Source organism: Anabas testudineus, chromosome 24, assembly GCF_900324465.2.
Source record: "Anabas testudineus chromosome 24, fAnaTes1.2, whole genome shotgun sequence".
In the NCBI taxonomy this organism is placed as follows: domain Eukaryota; kingdom Metazoa; phylum Chordata; class Actinopteri; order Anabantiformes; family Anabantidae; genus Anabas; species Anabas testudineus.
This window is the reverse complement of record NC_046632.1, coordinates 8524907-8551794: the sequence shown is the minus strand read 5'-3', so window position 1 is coordinate 8551794 and position 26888 is coordinate 8524907. Positions and strand designations below refer to the sequence as shown.

General features: G+C 39.8%; 1 protein-coding gene across 1 annotated transcript in view; it reads right to left on the bottom strand.

Annotated features, from left to right (window-relative positions):
- Positions 1-26888, bottom strand: part of nbas (NBAS subunit of NRZ tethering complex) — a 129319-nt gene that overhangs the window by 49492 nt on the left and 52939 nt on the right. Inside the window, exons 34-43 of the mRNA XM_026341022.1 lie at positions 26127-26240; positions 23719-23876; positions 22532-22615; positions 20987-21163; positions 20282-20395; positions 18783-18906; positions 13487-13563; positions 12529-12666; positions 3433-3656; positions 3101-3211 (exon numbers count right to left, since the gene is read on the bottom strand). Of these exons, the coding sequence (XP_026196807.1) occupies positions 3101-3211; positions 3433-3656; positions 12529-12666; positions 13487-13563; positions 18783-18906; positions 20282-20395; positions 20987-21163; positions 22532-22615; positions 23719-23876; positions 26127-26240 (1321 nt within the window). The remainder of the gene's footprint in view (positions 1-3100; positions 3212-3432; positions 3657-12528; positions 12667-13486; positions 13564-18782; positions 18907-20281; positions 20396-20986; positions 21164-22531; positions 22616-23718; positions 23877-26126; positions 26241-26888) is intronic.

The window sequence follows — 26888 nt, the reverse complement described above, 5'->3', positions numbered from 1 at the left end:
ATGAAACCAACATGTCAGATGCTGTCAGATTAATGGAAAGGAGTGCATATCTGAAAGCTGCCCTTATCGTACAAAACACAAGGGAGAGGTTAAGGTGGTGAAGGAAAAATAGCAGCCCAGTCAATCAACAGAGACACGTGGCACTTTGAAACAGCAGGGTAAATGAGAAACTGGTGACATAAATGAACTGGCTGCTTTGTTGAAGTGTCAAATGTGATGTGCCATACATGGCAGGTCCTGTCGAAAAGAGCGCCTGTTCCAATTCAGTCAGAAATGCAGTTTCACCATTAGCAAGACCATTACTCAACCAAAAGTTGTGAAGTTACATTTTGAGTCCAGTTTTTTGCCCTTTCAGGTTCCCCCATGTGACTCCAAGAAGCACGTTCAGTTAAGCTCCAGGTCATGGATCATGCTTCAGTAATCTCTAAAGAGCAGAACCAAAAGTGCCAAACAAATGCAGCTGAACATATAATGTACTGTAGCAAACCTGCTTGTTGCAACAGCATGAGCCACTTTCCCACTGAATTCTTTAAACATCCTTATTTATCCTTGTCAAGAAAGCCAATCAGCGTGCCACACACACATAAACGAACACACAGCAAGACAGGTGTTTCCACTAACTTAATTTGAGAGAAATATTTGATATAATTAAATGTAGTAGGTCTCAAACATTGCGCCACAAAAACCAGCATGTGTTTTCCCTCAGATGATGGCTACTGTAGACAGACAGTAGCATGTTAATAACTTCATGCATTTGACTGAAAAAAGTTTGTAGATTCAAGACAAAATGACCTGATACTGAACACCTCAACTGTCACGGTGACCCCAGGTCGCAGAATGTATTGAAGGGAATAATATGAGTCTTTTAATGTTTATTATTATCCACAATATTATAATCTAGCGCCCAATAGTTTAATCAATGGACAGTGTTACAGACTATACAGTCATCATTTTAGCACTTTAAAAGTCAAACAGCTAGGACTGTAAGCTGTGTGGCACTGCCAATTTCTGACATAATTTGAAGAGGTCACCAGATGTGCGACTGGAAAGAGCTGGTGCAGTTTTCAAAGGCTTCTGCTTTGTCTCTGAGGAGTCCTCATTAGGCTCAAAGCAAAACACATCTTGGGGATGAGTCACAAGGGAAGGTGCCACAAAGATCTATTAATTTGTCATCATGGGCTGGCAGTGATTTGCAGAAAAGGTGGCACAAGTGGTCAGCAACTGCTGGCAGCAGGTAGGAATTGAAATTCAAAGCCTTCAGCTGTGCCGTATGAAATGTAAAATGTGATGATATGTGTTTGGATCATATATTAACTGATGTCATCGGTGCACTCTGCCTCAAGTAATTCATACTTTCAACTAAAATTAATCAACAGCCAACCTAGCAAGACAAGCTGGTACCTATGATGTACAAGCTATGTCAAATACACTGGTAGAAATTAATGATGGTAAAACTGAGACACTGGAAACCAAAATATACAAAACATTTAATTGATTATTGGTTTGAGTGAGAGGTACAACATTCAGAGCCTCAAGGAAACAGGCACTGCGATTGAGCAGGTGATTTCTGATAAACACATCCACACCTGTTCATTCTATTTAAATGGTTGATAGTTGTCATTATGATGTCAATAACAGTTGTTGAAATTCATGTTGCTAAAAGGCCACAGCGTACATCTTAGACCTATTCCCCACTTGACACACACACACACACACACACACACCAAACACCATTGATTCCTCTAAAGCGTTTACTCTGTGTTAATAGGACTGTCCCAGGGACACTCTGGCTCTATCATCCATCTCTTCTTCCTCCATTTATCTGGCCCTTCCTTCCCTCCTCCTCCATCCCTATAATTTTGTGGGTATTTCTATACCCAACAACCATTCTCTCCATCCAATTTGTTTCTTTTACCTAACAAATAAAGTCCAACAGCCTTTTTTATACTTATTTGGGATGCAATGCATTTGCAATGTTTGCAGCTAAGTATTGACAACGGAAATCAGACTGGGTATATAACAGTTGAGTTTTAACAATTCACCCTGCTAATATATATTAAGCCTCAATGAAAATAATAAAACCAAGAGACCTTTTTAATCAACCAGGATTGAAAATCTCAGTGGAGTCGGGCTGCAGAGTCAATGCACATCTTTTACCACAAGCTCAAGAACTTGATGCCAGGGCACTGCAATGTGGCTCACTGCTACTACTCCACAGGATGTAGGATGAGTGAAATGCATAGAATGCATTTCCCTGCAGGGATCAATAAAAGTCTAAATCCCATCTACGTCTTTTCCTTTGGGTTGTGTCCCCTGTCTTGTCTATTTATATCCAATCCTGTGTCCATCCATCCGTTAAATCAATACAGGTGCTCCTAGTCAAGATTATACCATGAATATTCTTCATGCATTTGTTATGATCTTGAGATTTTAGTAGAAATTCACACATGCAAACAGCAGCTGTAGTGGAGGGCGAAGAAGTTATAGGCTGTAATTTATCGTTAAGTGGATCCATAAACCATTTCCTTATATCAGAGTGTGACAAGGGATATTTATCACAGATCCATACGTGTGTGCGTGCACACACACACACACACACACACACACACACACACACACACACACAGGTTCACCCACAAACATCCTGACATCCTGCTGAAATGGCATTCTATTAAAACAAGGAAAGGTGCAGAGCTAGTCAGATTCCCAGCTACGAAGCCAGAGAGCAAATAAATGATGAAAATAGACTCAATGAGCACCAACATTCCCACGTCCTCAAGCAAAAACACATACACACACACATGCTTTCACAACATGTTTGATTTAAGTGTACGTGTTTTAAGTGTGATTTTTACTATTTCTAGGCCAGCTTTGCAGAACCGAGGCAGTGGTGTAACTTAAGTTCAATTCTTTTCATGTCAGTATATAGTTCTTTATGAAAATGAATGTATTTTAGAGGCCTAGTGGCAGACCAGATTTTTCAAATTAATGTGACACTGTGAACAAACACATAAGTTAATTAGATTAAAAATGTTCTGGAAGAGCGTGTGCGATAGTGTTTGAATTTGTGTGTGTATGTCCTGTATGCGTGTGCACGTACCCGCTATCTGTAAAGAGAAACTCAAGGTGAGTCATGTAGACCTCCCACAGAGGAACACTGTAGCGCTTAGCCAGAGACAGAGCGATTCTGTATACGCTGTCATCCAGGGTCCTAAACACACAAGCAGAGAGAGAAATAATGATCAGACTTCATAATGTTGGAGACCCCCCCTCCCACTGATATGAATATGTGTTTGAAACTATATAAAACACACAATAACAAGTACAAACCCACAGTTGGAATAATTATTTCTACAGTAATGATTACTTCCAGCAGACTAGTGAACTCTAAGGTTAGCCATTCAGGTGACAGTAAGTCTCCTCCCTACTTACTCAGTGAGGCCAAGGATGGTCTCTTTCTTGTAATCAGCATCAGAGCTAAAGCGCTGGACGTCCACACCGCGACCCAGACCTTGTAACACCTGGGCCTGGGTAAAGTCTCTCAAACGTTCATTGTATACATGCAGCTGGTTGATCAAATTCTGCAGCTCCTCAGGCCAATCTGAATATGCAGATACATGCTGCGTGACCAATCGAATCAGCTCCTTTGGGTCAGCCTATAAAATAGGAATAAATTGCCTGTTTACGCACAAACAGAGGGTGAACATGTCATTTCGTGCTGACTACATTTTCCAATAATGATTAGTAATTATTATTTACCCACTCCTTTGCATAAAAACTAATAAAAACTAACACTTGGTCTTGGACTTGGTCACACACATATATATATATACATATACATATATACATATATATATATACACACACACACATATATGCACATTCTGTATTGTTACTATTGTGCATTTCTGTAGTGATAACAGTGTTTTTATATCTGCACTTTAACTCAAAACAAATTATCCACAAAGTTTTACTTTACTTAACAACTGCCTCCCTGTTCTGTGAAAGAGCTCACTTATAACCATGTACTTCGGTCTGTGGATTTAAAATGTATAAAAAGTGAATTAATAAAATTCTTTGTTTATACAACTCTGGCAGTTTCTTGACATTTGAGACACTGAAACAAATAAGCTCAACATTAAAACAGATATGTAAGAATTTCATTTACAGTCTTATGTGACCTTAAACATTATGATGCGATATTACCCATAAACTTGCATCGTCTCCGTCTTTCTTTCTCCTCCAATGATACAGAAGGTGCACTACACTGGCCAAACTAGGTTTGCCATGTCACACACTGGGTTTAAAACATTGTCAGGTATCTAAATCTTCAGAGGACAATACTGCCATTTTCAAAAATGGCAGTATTTTTCAAAAATCATAAAAAATCGATAGGGGCAGTCAACCATCCCGGCCTATAATTTTCCATCCAGGAGGAAACTGGCTTTAACACCTGTGCTAAATTAGGTGCAACGTGCAACCTTTTTCTTATATACCAAGAAAATACAGGTAAATTTACCAGGAACCATAACTGCTACTGTGATTCAGGCCTATAGGCAAAAAGACAGTGGATACACATTTGTTATTGAGAGTTTCCCGCACGGGGAGTGGGAGGTGAATGTTGTATCTCTCCCATCACCTCTATTCTAATTAAATGAGCAACTGGATTTGGTTTTTGGCATCTTATATGCCGTCACCCAGCAGGATGAGATGGTTTATTTGTTGATCTTATTTGCATAAGGTAATTATGGCTGTTGGAAATGTGCAAGCTTCAAAACAGAGACGTGCATGCATGTCTCTTCTTATTCTCAGCATGTGTGTGTCTTCGGATGTGGCCTTAGTGGCAGTCATGGTGGCAGATTCACAGTTCAAAAGCAGGACAGGAGGGAGGGTGAAGAGAAGAGGTAGAAAGGGGCGAATATTAAAAGTGTAGAGCGTACAGACAGGAAGTCAGAGGAAGGAGCAAATAAGCCGGGAGATGGGAGGAAGAAAGTAATGGAAAGGAGAGGTAAAAAAAGAGAATGGTGTTTGTTAATGCAGGCACCCTTTTGACCACCATTTTCAAACAAGGGAGAATGGCACAAAAGGGATAACAGAGAGAGAGAGTAGAAAGTCTGCTAGAAATATGATGGGCAGGTCCATTGCCTCTCTCAAACTGTTAAAGCCTTGTCCGCCATTTATTGAGGTATCTCTAGAATACAGATTCTTTCCAACAAGCGTTCCTTGCAATCCTAATTATGTGCAAATCCCGCAAAGACAACATTCATTCCCTGTTTTATCATAACTTATTACGTGCTTACTTGATTTCAAAGTCACTTCTAGTCTTTCATCAAAAGGAAACAATGTCTAAACTGTGTGCATACGTAAGTATAAAAGCGTGAGGTATTATGTGATGTTACACAGCTGGGAGGAAGCCAGCTCTCTCCAACAGCCCCTTCAGCTGTTCTGCCACTGGCTCTTTTCTCTACGCTCCCCTCCCTCCTGTGATGCCACTTAAGAGGGATCAGTGTAAAAATAAAACATCTACGTCTCAGCCTCAGATCTCTTTAACCACGCTTGCTCTCTCATTTTCAGTCTTAATTCTCCATGTTATTATATTTCAGTCACTACTATGCAGCCATCAAAAATCCTATTGCCTCTCTCCCAAGATGGCTTTTTAAATACATAAAATAAATATCGTTCTAATAACTCTTTAATTTTTCACAGCCTAGTCGAAACATGACTCGGCTGGAGAAAAACTGGTGGGGGGAGGAATATAGAGTCAGCATTCATGCAGAAGTTCCATTGAGGCTCTTTTGAAGCTTCAAAGGTGTGGCTGTGTATTTCCGATTTGACAGATGGAGTATTTTTGCAGCTTGTGGTTTTGGGACACAAATAATTTGCTTAAATTGATATTTCTGCATGTGAGACACCTCAGAGTTCATCTGTGTTTATAAGTCTCAGGCTGCCCTTGAGACTACCTGAATGGACCAGTTTCTGGTTAATAGTGAAAACTGACACAAATACACTATTTGCAAAGCTGAGAAAATGAATCTATATTATTTTATTATAATATAATATAGTTTAATACAGAGATCATTTCAGAGAGAACAGTAGGTTCACAATAGGACAGCTGCAGAGAAATGGGCGAGCTAAGTGCCAGTAAAAATAGCACTGTATGTTTCATTAATTAAAGTTTAGTAGAGATGTAAGACACAAACACACCTTCCAGGACACATAAGGATAAAATAAATATTCTTCATGCAAATTCATATTCTGACATAATTATTTGTGCACTGCTTTTTCTGATCCACTCTTTTTCTAAATGTGAGTAAGAGACTGGTTCCAGCAACAACAACAAATCAACCACTAACAGGGAATCTGGGGACACAGAAAGTGGTAAAAGATACAAAATGGGACTGCTGATGTTTTATTTAAACCTCAACTGACCTTTGGAGTGCATTTTTTCACAGAATAAAGGCTTTGAATGTGTGAATGCACAGTGACAATGTTACTGTGATGATGCAGATATGAATCTCATTAGGATTCATCCTCTGGGGACTGCACAGTAAATGTAGAATGTATTCAAATCCAATAGATCTCCAATAGTTGCTCAGACTAAAGTGAATTCAAAGAAAGACCAACAGGCCAAATAGCCTCCCTAGAAGCCACGCTGCTACTATTCCAAAAAGACATCTCCCCACGCTGGCGGTACAAGGGAGCAATGATCAAAAACTGTTAATTTGTTTTCATTTAAGAAAGCAAACCCCAGAAGAGGTTTTGATGAATGCTAAATTCTTAATGTAACATCATTCTGTGCATATTATAGGATCATCAATGCCACATATAAATTCAGTCTAGCCTAGTTTTTACTTTTTCCTTTCTCTCTTTGTGTGGTGAGGATAAAGGCTGTGCAGAAACAATCTTGCCTTCCCTCTCCAGAGAGTAAGCTAGTAATGATCTTAATGAGTTGTATTTATATCATGCTTAACACTTAGCTGTACAGTCAGTGGCCTCATTAGCACTAATTCAGCAAATGGTGTATACAGTATGTGCACATAATTAGGAGGAATGCAAAGGGGAGAGAAACCGGGCCCCAATTTTAAAGAAATAATCACTCTGTAAACATGCTCGGCTGCACTGTAGGTCATAATACACCATGAAGGGGACTGATCAGTGGCAAGATACAAAGCTGCCAAGAAGACTAAAAGACATTAGTAAGAGGAGCAGCAGTAACTTAGTGCAACCAAAACAAAGTCCCTCATCAAAGGTTTAGAGACTACTTAGTCTCAAACATTCCCAGTCAACTGCAACAGTGCATTAAGAGTGCATATTTGTCTAATAGGGCCCTCTCTGCCGCTATTCTGCTCAACAAGGCTCCCATGGGTAAAATATAGACTGCTAATGATTGTGGTACAAGGGTGCAATTTGTAGAAGAGCACAATTTGTACAAAAAGAGGAAAGTGAAGTCATTGGGTTCGTGGTGTTTTTCTATGAAGAGGAAGTCATTCAGTCCAACTCATTATTCCAGTCAATTCAACAAGAGGGAGCTGGCTCACTGGCCTCCCACTTCCGAGGTCAGCTCCTGCAACCAGTGGCTTCAATCCTGTTGGGGCCATGAATTGAAAAGCCTTGGTGATGACCGCAGTCAATGCAAAATGTCAGTAGATGTAAATAAATGGCTGTTTTATGGTACAAATTCGGGGAAACGCTTATCTTTGGTAGTAATACATTTTCTACTGTACACTCTGAGAGCTTTGGTAAAGTTTGTACTTCGATTGTGCAGTTTAAAAACGTAACACTCTGTGCACACAAACGCGAGCTCCTGTAGGGAAATATATAAGTAATATATATATATATATATATTACTTAAGATTAAAATATTTATCCAAGTTATGTATGCTTTATTATAAAACTTATCACAATGACAATTCTTCTGTATGATGACCTCTAGCGCTGTGCTCTGACTGTCTCTAGTAAAGTTGTGTATGTTTTACATGAATGCTTCCATGTGTCCATCAAACAATCTAGGCTCTGAGAAAATGGCAACTGCAATCAAAGGTAAATGGTTCACTGTAAAATCCTTTTGCTCAGCATGTTGCTATACTGTGGCTGCATATTACACACATCACGGCTACAATTATACTAAGCACACACATACTCACACACAATCAAGGAAAAATTACACACATTAAAACACTGACAAGCACAGGTAAACAGACCTCAACACTTACTGTAGGCGAACACAGGCTATTGCGCTGGATCTTATAAACAGCACCTGCAGAACAGTTACGCTAAAGAGCGCCTCTATTTTGCAAACGAGCACTATATCTGGTATAATGAAAACTTTCAGTGCAAGCAAGTGGAAATCAGCTCATTATGCCTTAGGGAATAATGGAAAACCAGTCTCTGTGTCATTGAGGCAGGCACTGTTCCATCATGCCTGGGAGGTGTAATTGGATGGGAAAGTAACAGTTAAAGACCTTGAAAGTCAATAGTGGGCAACTGAATCTTCAAGAAGAGAGATGGGTATGTTGTAGTCCTCTGTGCCTGGAAACAAAGTAAAACTGGAATAGAAATGGCGTCCGTTATTCTAAAAGTTAACGCATTATTAAATACAACATTCTGGCAGATCCATGTTGCTGCAGGACCTTCTAAGTAATATATTATTGTAATAATGTGAGAGTTCAAAAATATAAAAATAGACTGACTCTGGAACCATACGAGCCAATAGTTCAAATCTGGTCGTAAGCGCCAAGTTGTCTGTAACAGTTCCTCATTCCATCAATATACTGTGTCTGCAAAACAACAGCAGGAAAATAATATTACGATTCATCTTTGTTCTCTTTAAGTTTAACCAATGCTTTTGTTTAAAATCTATAGGTTTGTTCAAATGTTTGTGTTTGTGAGGGTTTAATTCACAATCTAATTACATTTATACTGTACATGTCTGTTTATTAGATCTCCTCTGACTACCAAAGTGCTGGCCTCAGAACTTAAACTGGTCTCTAGATTGTGCTGTGGATGGTGCTAAATACAGCAGAGTATCATCAAAATGGCGTCAGAATAATGAGTAAGGTTCCTCAGAGGTCAATAAAGTATAACTTAACTAATGTGCTACATTGTGCATTTTCACCATCGATATACTGTTGTAAGTTTAACTGAGATGCATCAGTGTAACTGTAGTAGACTGGGGTCAGGGCAACATTTCCAGTGGTACAGTCCTATGGTATGTCTGATAAGCAATCTTACTATGAGCATATGCTGATTAAATATGTTTAATTTAGATTAAATTAGATTAAATAGCAAAAAGGTACAAATACTACTCCATGCTTCTAAAGTATGGTAACCATGGTAAAGGAGTGTGTGATGTTTATTAGTATATGCAATGTTCATTAATCTGTGTTGAACTGGATGTTTATTGTATATACCGTATTGTATGTTTATATGCCGCTTAGGTTTAGCTGTCCGGTTTTTAATGTTGAAATCTTCACATTGACATTTTCACAACATACAGTGGATTAAAACACAGTTAAGAGAGATGTTTTCTTCACTGTATGTTTTGATGTTCTTTTTGCAGATAGCTTTAGTTCCAATAGCTTTACCGCTACTGAATAGGGAGGAAACAGGTCTGATTGAGTCTCTAAAAACAAAACAAACACCCAGAGTGTTCCGTTCCTATTTGCAACTGAATGACTTCAGTGGCTCGAGTGTTTTGGTGTCTTATTGCTTGGGTATGAAATTATGTGATAGTGACAAGAGAATTGAAAGCGCGTAAGAGTTATTGAGACACAGTGTTACTGCTCTTCAAGTGGAGAGTGGGAAACACTTGGAGACAGCTTGACACACCACAACAAACGCACACAAACCCACCCCCCGCTGTCACACAAAAACAGATCTAAAGCTGCCACACACAAACGTGTTAGCCTGCAGTTACACAGCTTTCACAGACCAAAGGCTGCATTCAAACAATGAGACATGCACATGCAGTCCCATCCAAACATGTTGGAACAGCGAGGCCAGTTCATGTATTTTTGCTGTACACTGAAGACATTTCTGTTTAGAATCAGAAGATGGAGATGAGATGGAAATTCATAATTTAAGTTTTTATTTAATGTTATTTACACCTTGATTTATTTAATAATAAGGACATAGCACAATCTATTATGTCCTTTTGTCTCATATCTATCCTAACATATGTACAAACAAATTAATTAACAAATTATTAGCCTTACCATTCCAATATATGGGGGAAACTATAAATATAAAAAAAAAAAATTATACAAACTGTTCGTGTTTGTATCGTTACTCTTCTATTAACCTAATTTGCAATGCAAAGCAAGCACGTGCAAGATACACCCTGTCATACATATCTGAAATTAAATATCACAAGCTGCACAATGTGTGCCCTTAAAAGATAAGAGGATGTATGAGAGCTGGGGAAAACACAAGAGAAAAGTAAAAAACATGCGCAGTGAAGATAGTATTGTGGAAGGAGACGTTCGACAACAGCAAGACAGGCCTTTGGGGGAAACAGTCTCTAAACAGAGTATAAAAGGAGAGAGGAACGACAGTGGGAAGAGCATCATAGTGTGGACAGAAAGAAGCAACAGGGAGGCATAAAAAAATTATCATGTCATGTTAACAAAGACATTAACAGAGAGAAACATACAGGAAGGACATGGACACTGAGAGCAGACAGTGCACCACAGTAGTGGATAGATAAAAATATACAAGAGCAAGAAACAAGCAAAGAGGAGTTGAAAGCTTTTCTTCCCTCTTGTTTCTATCAGTGTTAAGAGTAAAAGTTGCCACTACCTCATCAATAAGAGCTGAGTGAAGGCAAGACCTGGAACACAACGATAACAAGTACTCGCTCTGGTAGAACACACCAAAACGTAATAAAAAATAAATAAAAAAAACCTGAAGGAAATGACAGATAAAAAAGAAGAAATGAGCTAAAAACGTAGGTACAACTGCCAAAGTGGAGAGCAGAGGAGGAAAAGCTGTATATATTTGAACTTAATGGACTTGAACTTCACTTGAGGCAAGAGAGTGGGGAGTGATTACTGCCATTAGGATGCGGGGACGATGTGTGTGTCAGTGTGTGAGGATAAGCATTTGTGTGGGTACAGTTTTGAATTTAACCTGTTAGTGTTACTTGTGTGAGTGGTAATGTGCAAGCATGTGTTTCTGCGCACAGGCCTGACCTTGACTGGCAACTGGGACACACTTATCCACTTCTTCTGCTGGCCTCTTTCCCTCTTCTGTTCTTTTCTTTCAACATTTTACCTCCTCTCAGTCCACATGGACTAAAACCCATGAGTGCCACAGTCCACTCAAGGAAAAGGTCAGAGCTATTTCTTCCTTTATCCAGCGCCAATCATCCCCCTACACCTCTACCGCCACCGCTGTCCTCTTTTCTTTGTTCTCACTCATATCTTTATCTCTTGGTCTTGTTTGCTTGTTTGCTTGTTTTGTTTTTTGTTTTTTTATTTTATAACAAAAGGGAAATATGTAATGTACACAGTCTTACATTTCATAAAAGGACAGAGTGAACAAACTAATTCAATTACTATTTCAACACTGTCAAATTTCATATAATTCAAACACATTCCATTATCCAACATGTCCCCTGGCTGTAATTAAAAATAATCTATTTTACACATGTATGATGACACAGAGACGCCTGATGCTAACCCATTCACTAACAGGAGCAGACACACATACAGTATTCCACTGTTGATTTTGGATTAAAGAAGGAGGTGGATGACTGCTGTGATGTGTAAAAGGATAATTATAGTTATTTTCAGCCTGGGTGTTGTTTTCCCAGTTTGTTCCATTATGACTAATTGTGTTAAATTTTTCGCCTCTTAAATCACTAAAACCTCAATGCTGTTCCAGTATTTGAACTCGAAAATATGATGTATTTTCAATGCAATAACACTCAGATAGAAATGGCACCATGACTCAGGTGTTTGATCGTTTGTGGCTTTACCCTTTCCAATTAAGTCGTCCCACTGGTAGGACATACAAAGTCCTGCTGTGCAAAAATAATAAACATACCAGAATGAATTAGATTTTTTCCACCCACTTTCCTGCTCTCCATCCATAAAAACATGTAGGGTTTCAGTGTTTCACTCATCATGTTAGAATTTAGCATGTAAAGACGTAAGGATATGGGTGACATTGTTCATTTTTCCTTACCTCCTGAATAGACTATTCTGAGTCTGTTAGTAGGGGCAGATGAGGAGCACATTTCACATAAAGCCAGGCATGACTGATCTTTCTCTCCTCTTTGAAATGCTTCTGCCAAAACCAGATACCTCACAGAGTCGTTGCACTTTACGTCACTTTTCAAAACTGTGCAAAGTTTCACTTGAAGCCAGACCTTAAAACGTTTTGCACACAAAGCTCTACTGCATAAAAATGAGGTATGAATAGGAAAGGTTTATAGTTTATTCTCCGATTAATTAGAGCATAGCTGTAGACGTACGCTATCATTTTACACACAATCCCTCATAAAGAGAACTGGTATTTCATGCTAACCTGGTAGAGAGTGTGGTTCTTGTTCTTGAAGCAGGGTATAAGGCGGGAGTAGATCTGCAGGGAGTAGTAGTAAGCAGCCAGCTGGAGCGACAAGGCAGAGTGGCACTGTTTCTCAAAACACCGGTTGGCATCCAATACCTGCATATGCAAACAAAGGAATATAAGGAGGAAGTACAAGATAGGTTGATGTGATGAGATCGGCTAATCCTATCTACTGCAAATAGTTCTTTTATCATGGCTCTAAGGGAGAAAAAACATTGAGAAAAATGCACTTAGAGGGATGCTATGACTGTTTCCAATGTGATACTGTAAGTACTTGTTTTCCTGTAATTCAGTTCATGTTCAGTTCAGGGTCCACAAATAAACCAACAGTTCAAAATCATAAGTTTAAAGTCTTCATAAATAACAGGCTTAAGAAAAATAAATCTCCTCATGGTTTGTGTCAGATACCACACAGTATGTCTGTTATGTCACTTTAATCCGATTGGAGTTAACAAGCTCTCCAGGAAACATCTACTGTATGTAATATCCACTCAAGCAGTTTAGTGTTTCACTGGTGATGCGGCAAGTGTTAAGACTCATGAGGGATTTCACTACCTCCACTTGAACGCAATCTACTGCTGTTTGAGGTGGGTTTGTGTCTTTCTCATATTTTCAGCGTCAGAGCACCTGACCGTCATTCTGACAGCTGACAAAGATTGTCACACCAGCACACGAGCAACACAACGTCAGGTGAATGTTTATTGAAATGACACTGACATGCACTGAATGTATACCTATCTCATTTGAGTTTTCCATATCACACTTAAGGCATAACTGCCTACCAGAATAGCTCATCTTGAAAGGCAAAGGTTTATTAGAGGATATGGATTCACTAAGCCATTGGCCACAGTCTCACTTAAATACAATCACTGTCTAAAATAAAACTCTGTGTGTGCGAGAGACTGTGTCCACCTACCTGAGGCAGGGCCAGTAAGTAGGACAGAGCCAGCATCATGTCCCTGGGAAATGCATCGTTGGCCAGTTGCAGTAAAACTGGAGAGGATGGAGAGATTGAGAGAGAGAGAGAGGAGGGGGGAGAAAAGACTTTAACTAAAGCACTGAGGATTAACAACCAACCCTTTCCCTCTTGGACGAGTATCATCCCGCGTTTGGTGAATACAGACGACAGTGCCTGTCAGAATACACACCTCCGTGCGGCCATACAAAAGAGAGGGAAGGTAAAAATAGAGGGAGGGAAAAAAAAGGGGGGGAAGACAAAGTCAACAAGCGTCACTTAAAATCCCTCCTGAGTTCTGGGAATCTGTCCATCTTCTCAGGGTGCTATTGTGTCCGTGTATGCACGTGTGTGTGTCGCATGTGTATGTGTACAAGTCTGTGTGTGTGTGCACATGCTGACATGCAAGTCTCCTTGCACCGAATATTCATTATTCAAACAACAAGTACATGCCTACTTCTAATAAGGGCTCTCCAAATGAGTCCAGACTTCATCTAAGTGCACTTTAAAGTTGAATCCCCTGAATGCCATATAAGCCCATGAATTCCTATCAAAGAAAAGACAGTTAGAGGACTCTGAATATTAGAGTTAGAATTTATTGACTGGGAATACATTTCTGGCTAAAGGTTTCCCTAGGCAATTAACTGTTATTCCATAATACATACTAAGTGTATACGTTACTTTATATATTATTTAAGCACGGCGTCTTATTCTTGACTTTGGAAAAGGAGCTTGACAAAAACAATCCCATTTTTCAGATTTTCACTTACTAGAGCTATGGAAGAAATTGGTTAGTGAGCTTCAATGGCACGAGCCGAGCTTCATTAATTGATTAGTCAGTAAACTGAAAATTAATCTGCAATAACTTTAATAATCAAAAAATGAAATGGTTCAAAATTCACAAATGAATATTCTCAGTTCTTAGTTTTTCATAAAAGGATGCCGAGTCTGTTTTGGTTTGGGAATCGAGAAAACAAACAATAGATTAATCACTAAAAAAAATACCACCTTCTGAGCCACATCTATAACAAATGAGCAAACTGCACATTTGTAATGGAGATACCATATCACACAGGTTTCAATAATGAATAATGAAGCTATAAAGAATTTCAATAATGAAACCTGTGATATGGTTGAAAACTCTAAAAACAAACTCCTAAATGGACTGTTGCTATTATTTACTGTCATAATAATGAACTCATCGTGTTATACAAACAAGAAAAGAAAGTAAAACCTGCTGTAGACGACATTAATCAAACTGCAACTTCACAATGCCACAATTACATCACACAAACGGAGGGCGAAAAATGTTTTTCCAAACATCCAAACACCTTCTAAAGCTGCATCAACCCATTAGTTTTAATCCTCTGCAGCTGTGAGAAGCTCATCTGCTAATTTTGTGAATTTGCAATGTAGAACAATAGTGTACATTGTGTTAGTTTGTAGTATGGAATGGGGACACAGCTTATGTTTTTGCAATGCCTTAGAGGCAAATTTGGAGTCTATAGACTGTATTTTGGGCACCAGGATGGACGTTTATCCTGCTGACCTCAAGCCTTCAACAGTCAAAACAAGAATGTGCACACACACAATCACATATACACCATAATGACTGAAAGTGCGTAGCTTTACTAGATTAAGAGCGAACACTGTAAACACACAGACTCTTTGTTAATCACTCACTAACTCACTCACTCTGAGGAAACAGTAAGAGAGAGCAGAGGGAGGCAGAGGCAGACAGAAACACTTTGTAGTCTCAGACCCAAGGAGAACAAAAGCCTGCGTTGGTGATAAGAGCCTGAGACAAAATGGAACAGACAGAGAAAAGTAGATCATGGACACTGGGAGAGAGAGACAGAGGCGGGGGACGATGGGAAAGACATACTGTATACACCATAGAACAAAATGCATACTGATATGCACATGTGCACACATGGGCCAGTACCTGACGCCTATGTGTGTTGATGTCCAATGTGTGCATGTGTGAGGAGGGGTGGAGTGATGCACCAGCTTAAAGAGCCATAACAGCTCTCATAAGCACAGTGCCCACCCTCCTCCTTTTGTCATTTTTCTCTCCCCTCCTCTCCTACCCCCTGGGTTTCAATGAGCTATGCCTCCGAATGAGCTGATTACATGCCTCTCTAAAGCTACTGATACCATCAGGACAGGAATTACCAGAGGGGTAAACACACACACACACGCACGCAAAAAACTGAATAGATAACCCTGACTTTAAAGCGTACAGTGTTTCTGCTTGTGTGTGTGTGTGTGTATGAGAGAGAGAGAGAGGAAAACAGAGTGAGTAAAAGAGACACCACATAGAGAAGTAAGTACATGACATGGGTGGGTTTGTGCGTCTGTCCATCCAAACACACACACACACACTCCTGCTCCTGTGTCAGCTAAATCAGGCACATTGTTAGCAGGATGGTGAGACAGTGAATTATTACCATTTCACCTGGGCAGGCAGTGTGAACAGCCACTCACTATGGCCTGGTCAACATGCAGCCAATGGCAGCACTCCATGCTGCGTCTGTGACTGTAGATTAGATTGATGTATGCAAATATGTTTGTCCCTGTTTCACACCCAGCTCAAATCCACTGAATCACTTTCTACTTGTGGCATCATTAATTACCTCCACCTTATCTGGGGCAGGTATAAATCAATCTATTTATTTTTTTAAAGGCCATCTCCTAGTCTGTTTTTGAGGACAGCCGGTGTGGCAGCCGATACAGGAGTCATTAATCGAAGGCTCTTATCGGACATAATGCCGCCCGGACTGGCTTTTCACTTTCTCAACACGTCATGCTCTGCAGCAGCAGCTTCGAAGGGAAGGTGACTTTTAAGGGAAGATATGTTCATTTAAAAGACAATGGCACAGAGAGTTAAGGTGTTAATGTGTGTGTTGAGGAGATGTGTGTATGCATATCCACTCATTAGTAAGCACCGGGTGTGTGCCTTGCATTCGTCAGTGGCCACTATTGCATATACACACACTCGCATTTGTTTGTTCTTTATTTTTGTAGTGGCATTGATTTTGGAAAGCAGCTGTGATCCATTACCCAGCATGGCCTTGATGTTTTGACTTGATGCTATCTCTCTGGTATCACCACAGTGACATGCCATTATTTACTGTTGCTCTGGGATGCGTGGGCTACATTAATTAATCAATATGGGGCTATTTTTCCTATGTTGTCCCCTAGTGCAACACATATGGGCTCCCTTGCTAGACAGATGAGAAGAGGTGAGGGCAAGCTGTGGGGATGTGGACCAACAACACAGCACTTTTGGAAATAAATACAAAAAATATCAGTGTTTAATATAAATGCTATTTTTAGCTATCAAGCTTTATTTAATGCTCTATAATGACAAAGCAAAAATATGCTTATAGAATTAAAAAAATGCTTTTTTGTGCATTTAATAAAAATGATCTAAAACTTAAATTTGCATTTACAAATATATCCATACCCACTGATGTTGCACCGCGAATTCAATCCAATTCAATTCAATTTTATTTGTATAGCGCTTTTAACAATTGTCATTGTCACAAAGCAGCTTTACACAAGCAAAGTAACTATGGAGGTCTACATGAACAGTGAATGTAAATCAATCATAATAATCAGATTGTCCCTGATGAGCAAGCCGAGGGCGACAGTGGCAAGGAAAAACTCCCTGAGAAGGCAACAGAAAGAAACCTTGAGAGGTGATCACATACTATTTGTTGGGCAGCAGACAGTTTAGCATAACAGTTAATGTCTTTAAGTTAATGTGGAGTCCAGTTAGTTATTGGAGACTCAGGTAGACTTGTAGGAAATTCCAGTCCTGGACTATCGAGCGACTGCAGCTGAGTCTTTCACCTCAGAGAGACAGCTGCCAACATCAGCCGAGGACAGGACCGTCTTCAAGGTAGCGTGGAACCAACCCCAGTCACCACACGCATCCCAAAGAGACCACACGGGGCATCCAAGTGACGAGATCTCAACCAAAAGCGGGGCACCAGGACGAGTCGGACAGGTCCAAAGGGCAGAGGGTGGAACGATATGTGTAGCTCAAATTGTGGTCAAGTGTTTGGTTGAATTATCCTTGTAATGCGTCAACAATTTCAGTTGAGTTCACCAGCAACAAACTAAATTTACTGATCTCCCGGCAGACCTCTATGATACAATGGGAGCATAGATGAGGACAGGAGTAGAAAAGCATTTCTAAACTTCTTTTACTTCAATTTCAGGATTCTTCCTATAGTTGGCTGCGCAGCCAAACTGAAAAACTGGACATGAGGGACCTTGGTCAGGGACGGAGGTGACCAAGAATACAGCAGTCACTCTAACAGAGCGTCAGTAGTCCTGAGCAGTGGTGGACAAGTCTCAGCAGGACTCCATCAATTTGACCTTTATGGTAGAGTGCTTCTGGAGACTCACCAAATAAGATTCTAAATTCTAGATTTGGATTTGCATCAGTTTCTAAAAACTTTGGGTTTATGGTTTATTGAGTGAGTTAAGACTGATTGTGAAGACTGAAAATGGCAATTTTATATATTCAATGTCCACAGTTTCACTAAGATGGACCTCAGGTTAAACAACACTCTCTTTCTCTGTGTCAAACACTTCAAAAACCTTTTTTGATTCAAAAATTAAACAGTATAAAATATTCAAACTACAGGATATTACAACATTCTGTAAAATTAAGACCTTTATTTAGAAATTTATTTCCCCAAAACAATGTGGGTGCTAACACTGAATGTAAATACAGAAACTGGTGTTGCCAGACTGACAATTCCAATAAAGTTGATTTAAATTACATAACTGCATCCGCAAAAATGTTTCCAGTAATGAGAAAGGCAATGCTACTTTATTCAATTCTACCATGAACGGGAGGCAAGAAAAAAAATGAAATATGGAGCTGCAGATGGCAGACAATATGGCCTGTGTGTTCTATAGCAAAAGTTCAGTTTTATTTCACACCACAGTCTCAGTTCACACTGTTTCAGCAACAACAGAACTACTACTCTAATGATTTTGAGAATAAGCTCGCTACAGTTCACAACATATGTTTTAACAGCAACCACGTGGGAAATCGGACTGTGAAACTGCTCAAACTGCAAGACAGCTGACCCAAACTGAACATTAAACAATCTGGCAGAAATTTAGCCCAGTGCTATAATTGGTCTGAGGCAACCAGCTTGGGGTTGAAATGAGGTTTGGTGCACCAAGGATATTGGGTTTAATACCTATGTGTAGGCCTTCTCTCCATACCTACCTTCTGTAGCAGGAAACAGGGTTTTTCCTTCAGTTTTGACCTCAGCCAGTTTTCCAGTCCTCAGCAAAACCTCTGCAAAGTTTTCCTGCGGCACTGCTTTGTAGGACGAATACACATCTTGACTCTACGAGGAACAGAAGAAAGAAGGAGATAAAGAAATACATAATACATGCACTGAAGGAATACCAAGCAGTAGTAAAAGCAGAGCTGAAAATGACACGGGGAGACATGATTATTGTGAGAATGTTAATTCCCAGGGAGTCATACAGATGAAAGAGGGTGTAAACAAATGCACTTCACAGCCAAATAAAGCTTTTCAGCAACTGGTCTTTTGATAATTCATATATATGATTCTTGTACACGGAGTAATTTCTCAAGTGTCTGAGAGGTGAACAGTGACGTTTGTGATCTCACTGGCGCTGGCGGTACAGCTTCAACGCAGAATGATTCCTGTCTCTCTTTAACACTTTCAGTCTATCCATCTTCCTGTCTTGTTGCATTTGTCTCTCTTTCTCTCTCAATCAGGCTACCCTCCCTCCCCATTTCCTTCATTGAAACTGCTCAGGTAAAAAAACAATCCCATTGATCAGCCAGCTCATAGACAGATGGACGTGGGGAGCCATTATTGGTAGATGGATGATGGAAGATGGATGAATGCTGGAGATGGAGCGGAGGAAGGAATTTGGAGAAGACTATTAAAATGTCATGAGAAGAGATGTATCGGCCTTCTGTTTCCCCTTGCGTCCACTCTTTTAGCTATCCACATGATTTGTGTCTCTGAGTAAAAAGCCCAGCTATAGCCCAGGGCTACCATTTTCTAGGCATAAAGGTCAAACTTCTCCTTTTCTTACTTTTGTTCTTTTCTACTTCCATAACTCCATCTGTCGACATTCTTTTCTTTTTGATTTTTATGGTCTCCCTCTACACCTCTATATACAGTACTTCTACAGTTAGTCTTTCATGTCTTTTACCACATTTCTAACTTTGTCCTGGGAAGTTTACCCCCTTCCCTGTTAAGTGCTGTTTCAAACTGATTTCTGGCATTATTAATGCTTAGTCTTAGGCTTAGGGGTGGCTGTGGCTCAATAGGTAGAGCCGTTAACTGCCAATCCCAGGATTGGTGGTTCGATTCCCTGCTGCCACGTCACATGCCAAAGTGTCCTTGGGCAAGATACTGAACCCCTAGTTGCCCCCGGTGAGTCAGGTCAGCTGCACAGCAGCTCTGCCATCGGTGTGTGCTTGTGTGTGTGAATGGGTGAATGAGACGCAGTGTAAAGCACTTTGAGTACCAGCTAGGTAGAAAAGCGCTATATAAGTGCAGACCATTTAACATTTAGTTGTTTTGTCACCAATGTTAAAGGAAGTCATAGAATAATAGAAGTATATATAGAAGAATAGAAGAATATATAATTAACCATTTTAAAGTCATAAACTCTGTGTGCTATATAAAAAAAGGAATGTGAAAGTAAGAATAAAAAAAATGGTCTTAAGCCACTTACCAGGTCTACATAAGGATCCTCAAAAAGCTCCTGATAAAAGGGGTTACACCCTTGACGTTCCAGGTTGGAGTTCTCACACGCCCCTTCCTGACTAGTAGCTCCTGCGCCGTGACCCTGAGGAGCCATCAAAACATCATTAAACTTTCACAACATGCCCACAGCCCTGTCATCTCTCTATGTCCCACAGCTCACATCCACTCCGTTTTTCTCTTTCCTTAGAAACGTAAGGAAAGGACGAGCCCCAGCCCCCACCCACGCCCGCCCCCATGATCGCAGCCGAGACCAGAGACGCCATCAATCTCCGACCTGGCGACCAGCGAGCCAGCCTAGCCGCCGGCATCCGCCAGACATTGAAATATTCAACAGGCAGGTCAATTAATTATGCAGGAGATGAGCTCTTGATTGGTTGTTTTAGGATGAAACCAATGGAGTGAGATATGAGGGAACAAGCAGATATGCAGATATGTCTTTTCTGCACACACTGTGCAGCACAGAAGTTCTGTTATTGCCGGCTGTTTGATCAAATGCTTTACAGCTCATTATGTATTCATAAATACACACGTCAATACAACACATGACAACACACAATTAAACCAACCAGTTATTTGTTGGCTCAGTCGTTAAATTTTTACTGCCCCTGACGTGAAAAGCTATTTTTCAAATTCACCACAGACTATCCTCATTCAGTAAGAAAGTTGTCCTTACATGCATTGGCCGGAGATAGTTGAGCGATTCTTTCCACCAGCGGTGGTCACTGACTGCGGTCAATACAGCCTTGGTGGTCAGCCCTGTAGTGGTCAGAACCTTCACGGTTTTAGCTGTAGTTCTGTGCAGCAGGTCCCCGGCTGTCCCGACAGGTGAGCCAACAGTTGGAGCACAGGTCTAGGACCAAGCATATGACAGTGGTGACACGGCAGCCAGGTTATTCTACTCTCACAGTATCTGCAGTAGTAGCAAGCATAAAAGTCTACAACATTGTGGATCCTCTCAACAGTTCTCTGTATTGTTATATTACACCAGTGGACATTTTTAAGCTGGGGTTTCAGTGTGTGGTATTAGACATGGTTGTGTTCTGTATTTATTAGGTACTTGAAAGGAGCACTTCAATAAGCACAGAGCTCTGTGTGTTTATGTCCTGTGTATGGGAAATATGAACCATTCAGGCAGCACAAAGCCCTCCCAGTCTGGAAAAAAGACAAAAGAGTGTTTCTGTACAAAAAAAAATGGACAAAGACTAGAAACGTGTAGTGGTTGTTTTGTTAATTAAACAAACAGATACGAATTTGTCTGCAATAGATAAGTGCTAAGCTAAGCAAAGCTAACCACCTACTAGCTGCATCTGCATCTTTAAAGCAGAGACATGAGAGTTATACTGTTCTCATAAGGTTCTCTAAAACAATGCAAACATTTCTAAACATATCAATTTCTCCTCTAAACCAAATTAATATTAGAGCAAAATCAATATTTTCCCTTTATGTTCAGCTATACTGACCTTAATGAAAACTAAAGGACCAATAAGGTTATTTCATGTATTAAGAAAAAGTCATTTTCCACTTGAAAATGCACAAAAGTGGACAAATGAATGCTGCACTCTGCAATTACGATGTTGATGAAATCACACCGCCAATGTCAGTATGCTGGTTACTGCACAACTGAAAAATATCTACATTTAGATGGTCAGTGGGTTATGGCCAAATTGTTTAGTGCCTTTCATCAATGTTTTATTTGGCGGGGGCTGAGGGTCAGGGAATGAAAGCAAACCAAACGCACAAACACTTAAGATGCTTGCGAAAATTCACACACAGAGTTGAATAAATGCACCTCTAGAGTGCACACGCACACACAAACATCCAGAGGCCTTAAATGTACATAGATGACGAGTAGGGATATCAATACAACAATAAAACAACAAAAGACAACTTCAAATGAGCACCCATCCGCACACAAAGGGATGCAAGGCAAGTCATGAAACATTAACGCCCACTCAAGGCATCATAAAACTGACGACGCTGAAGAGAAGGAGAAAGGGAGACATAAATAAACCAAGCGAGCCGAGCAACCTTAACACTAGATTTACAGCTCATCAAATCTGGAGCAATAGGAAAACACACAATCCCAGCAAAGGACAGAAGCACACCCACGTAGGACTAGTAGAAGAGACAGCACAGCTTATAAAGAAAAGCTGTGTGAACACATCGATGTACAGGAAAAAAAAAACAAATTTACATACAGAGGCAAACACACACAAACCTTTACAGAGTCTGTCTCATCTGCATCTTGTCCACTCTTTGCAATGACAGGCTCCATTTGATAGTTAACTGCCCGATACAACACCTGCACGACAGAGAGAGAGAGAGTTACAGTGAGGCGCAATGGCACATACACACAACAGTATGGTGAAAAAGGTTGGACACGGTAGCAGTTAAGTACAGAACTTCATTATGGGCATAAAAAGACGCCCTTTAGTCTTATACAGTACAAACAACCTTTTCAGCTTGTGTCCGTTTAATGGAAAGTTCATCTGTGATCTTATTTCACAGCCTAAGGCTCTTAGGGTCTGAGACATTTAATCAAAGAGTGATGTTCCCATCTCAGTTTGATTGAGTTGAATACCTTTTACAGGCCTGAAGAGATTAACCTTGACAGTGGTCAACTGTAAAGTTTAAAGTGTAAAGAAGCTAATATAATTAACATCTTGCAACTGCTTAACCCCCTGGAAAGCCTGGTTCAACAAGAACACTAAACGAATAGTGCGTTTATTCTAAGACCAACACGACCTGACATCAGCATTTTTCTTCAGCAAGAATCTGATGTTATTGCGTGGATGTCTTTCTTCTTTAATGAAAGATTATTCTCCAGTTCCTCATGTGAACAAATGACGTTAATTTGTCAAAGGGTGGGTTGTTTCGCAAATCTTTACTTAGTCATATAACCATACTAAATGCTTCTCTCAACCATTGCCCTTTGATCTTGCACTGCTTTGTCATACAGGATTTTTAAGGCAAATTTGTGATAAGATTAGAAGCGAACAAAACGTGCGCTGTTTCAGTTCCAAATGAAGTTTTCAAAATCTTTTAATGGGTAGTATAGTAAAGGATGGGTTAACTACAGTAAGTTTGAAGATGGCGGATTACTTCATATTGTAAACAACGGATTTCGCCTGTCACCCACGTCAAAACTATGATCTTAAAAATGGGTGTATTATTAACTGTGTATGTTTATTGTTCATCTAATAAGTCTTCAACTTCTTCCCTTAATTTTTCCTGATGAAATCTATAATGTATAAAGTGTTCCACTATTAGCAAAAGCAATATAAAATAGCAAAAACTACAGTTGACAAAAAAAATCTATAGTATAATATGTACAGTACTGAAGAAGAATGTCAGTCAGGAATACATATTGGTCAATCCCTTATGGAGGATTTAGTAGAGACTAACCTGGGTTTGCAGATCACTAGAGGCAGCCAGGAGGCCATGGATATTGTCAGGTGGACAGTGGGTGAGGGAGAAGGCTAAAAGCTCCTGCCGGGCCTCCAGGTCCCCGTAGCCCTCACACTGCCCGAGCAGACTGCACACCTCCCACGCAGGGCTGTAGCCTGAAGGAAGAACAGATGGAGGCAAACAAGGAGCAGGGGTAAGGTGAAATGAAGTCAGGTAAGAGATATAAGGAGACAAAAGGATAATGAGGTTTTAATGTGGTTTTAAATTAAAGTGAAGATGAGTGTAGGAGATAACAGCAGTCGGAATAAAAGAATCAATAAAAACATTATGCAGCATGAAGATGTGATACAAAACATTAAGTCAAACTGTCAAATATAAAACACATAAATCTACTCTCTTCACACAGCAGTTTTTAGCCATTTTACACAGTTCAGCTGAGCAGAAGTAGTTTTCAGTTCTATTAATGTCCTTCCATCTCTACTTTTATAACCTGAATCCTATCAGATTAAAAAAAGAAACTATCAGCACATAACACGAACTCGCACTGTATAAACTCTAAGAATTTGCAGAACTAAAACACTGAGGATATAAGGCTTAGATATACCAATACAAGAAAGTGTAACCTTCCAAGCCCCTGGGATATTAATACATATTTCTACTACATTGGTTCGAGCTTCATCACAGTCACAAAGCAACACGGTGCCCCGACTTAATTCTCACAAACAGATTCAATTATTCCCATTGCGTTCACAGACCGAGAATGCAGGCGCTTATCTGATTACACCTTCTCTTTCTTCCAAACACCTTTCTCTCCACCACACTGTCTCCCTTTATTCGGTGCTGTTGGAAAAAGCAATGAAATTCTATTCTCTTACATTTCTCTATGGCGTAACATAAAACCTGGTTAGACAAAATATCATTATCACAGTGGCCACTTTAATTCCCTTTAGGGAAAGTTTGAAGAGACAACAGTGGATACTGAATATATTATTACGATATAATTTTTCTTCTTATTGTTCTCATAAATGCAGAGACACAAAATTACTTCATTCTGATTTACGCAATTTGAGGACGACGGTAAGAAGCCCAAAGAGAAAAATTCTCAAGTGACAGAAGCCATACGACAAACCATTATTAAAACCAACCTAAAGAGCTATTAAAGGGCGGAAACTGCCAAACCACATAGAACGTGTTTGACACAAGCACAATGTTCGATAAATTAAAAGTATTCCTAGAAGTAACCCTAAAAGGTCCCACCAACAAACTGTATATCTTGTTTAATCAGTACAAACAGATTTGTTAGTTGGTTGTGTGCTGTAGCATTGTAGTCTTTGCTCTCTACCTAGTTACTTTGAAGTCTATGTACATTATATTAATCAGATGTGCTGATAAGTTTTTGAAGGTGCTAGGCTATTTTGATGTCATTTTTAAGTGAACCACATTTGCCATTTCCCTCTGCTTTCAGTCTTCATGCTAAGCTATCCTATGCTCATGCTTCAACAGCAACTCCATAGTTGAAAGAGGCATGAGTGGCATTGATCTTTTCGTCTAACTCTTGGAAAGAAAGCAAACTGGCTTTTCCCAAGACATCAAACTATTCCTTTTAAAACCTGTCAAGCTGACAGCTCCACTTTGTTTCAATGTAAATCTCTATGAAAGTTTTATCACCGCTTCCCCAAATTTCATCACTGAGATTTGTGAATAAAGTGTCATCATAAACAACGCCTTCAACCACCTTGGACTAGCAATTATGTAAACTACGTGTGTGTAGTGATAGAAAAATCACACACTCATTCATTATATATACAAACTCATATGCATCATCTGTTCAGCTCTGGTATGATATTCAGGATTGTTGAGGACGCAACATATTAAATCAGATTTTAATGATACAAGTGTGTTAAATAAAATGAGAACAATGAAGCTACAGTGAATCTGGATTACTTAATTCCAGTGTACCCTAAATCTTATTGTGCTGCGTATGGGACAGTATTTTAGTGAATGGCTAAATCTTTGATTTGTGCATAGGGGGAGACACTTCGAAATCTACTACTACTGCTGGGGTTTCACTGTTCACAAAAAGAGCCAACCAAAGCGTGACGAAGAACAAAACAAGTTGTATAACATTTTCAGTGAAATTTGCCTTTCATGAGGCCGACTCTACATTGCGGTGAGGCAGGTGGGATAGGTTTCAGTTAAAAGTCAAACAACTTCAGCAGATAATGAATAATGAAAGGGTTGGGGGAAGCCTAATGTAACGCTATAAGTTATAAATAGGAAAAATGGCTGACAGGTAGGAGGGATGGTCACATTAGTTTCTCTACAAGCTTCAGTGCATTTTATGATACCCTTGTCAACTTCTAGGCTGTGTACTGTTTCACAGTTCTGCAGCGTCAACTACATACCTGTGGCCATGAGATCCTGGCAGTGAATGTAAGAAGCCTTGAAGTCCAGACACTGGAGAGCCTGCTCTGCCAGCAGGGTCAGCACTTGACCTTTTCTTGTAGTCTCATCATCTCCTAGTCACACACAAAACACACACACACACACACACACACATTTATTTAAGCATCTATTTAATCAGCAACACTGAAGAGAGACACAGGCTCAACGTTGCAATGTAAAGACGTTTAAATGCATCAGCTGCACCTCAGGTCAGGCGTGAGACTACATATTAATCTGTGTTCACATAGAAATGGGGTTATTTCTACGTCCGTTCATCCCAAAGTGAGAATATGAAGTACTGAAATAATAATAATAATAATAATAAATAAAATACTACCCACTTTCTTACTAAACAGAAATGAATGTCAGTTTGATATCTTCGAGTTGTAGGATTGTGTTGTGGTATTAACATTCATGTGGTGGCTCAGGACAAGCTTTCATCTGCGTGTGAGCTCAATAAACAACAAAGGAGAGGACAGAACGATCAAAAGAGGCATGAGCAGAAACAGGACTTCTGAACAAACCTGCACACTTAAGATCAAAGAACGCCGGTTGAGATGAAGCGATGCGATAGTACCATTTTGGCCCATCTGTGTGTGTGTGTGTGTGTGTGTGTGTGCATGGGTTTGGGTGTGTGCTAAGTGAACGACAGATAGAAGCGCAGTGTTTACTGTGAGGGGAAAAAGAAGGTGTTGGTCAAATATTTTCAGGGTTACTGGTGA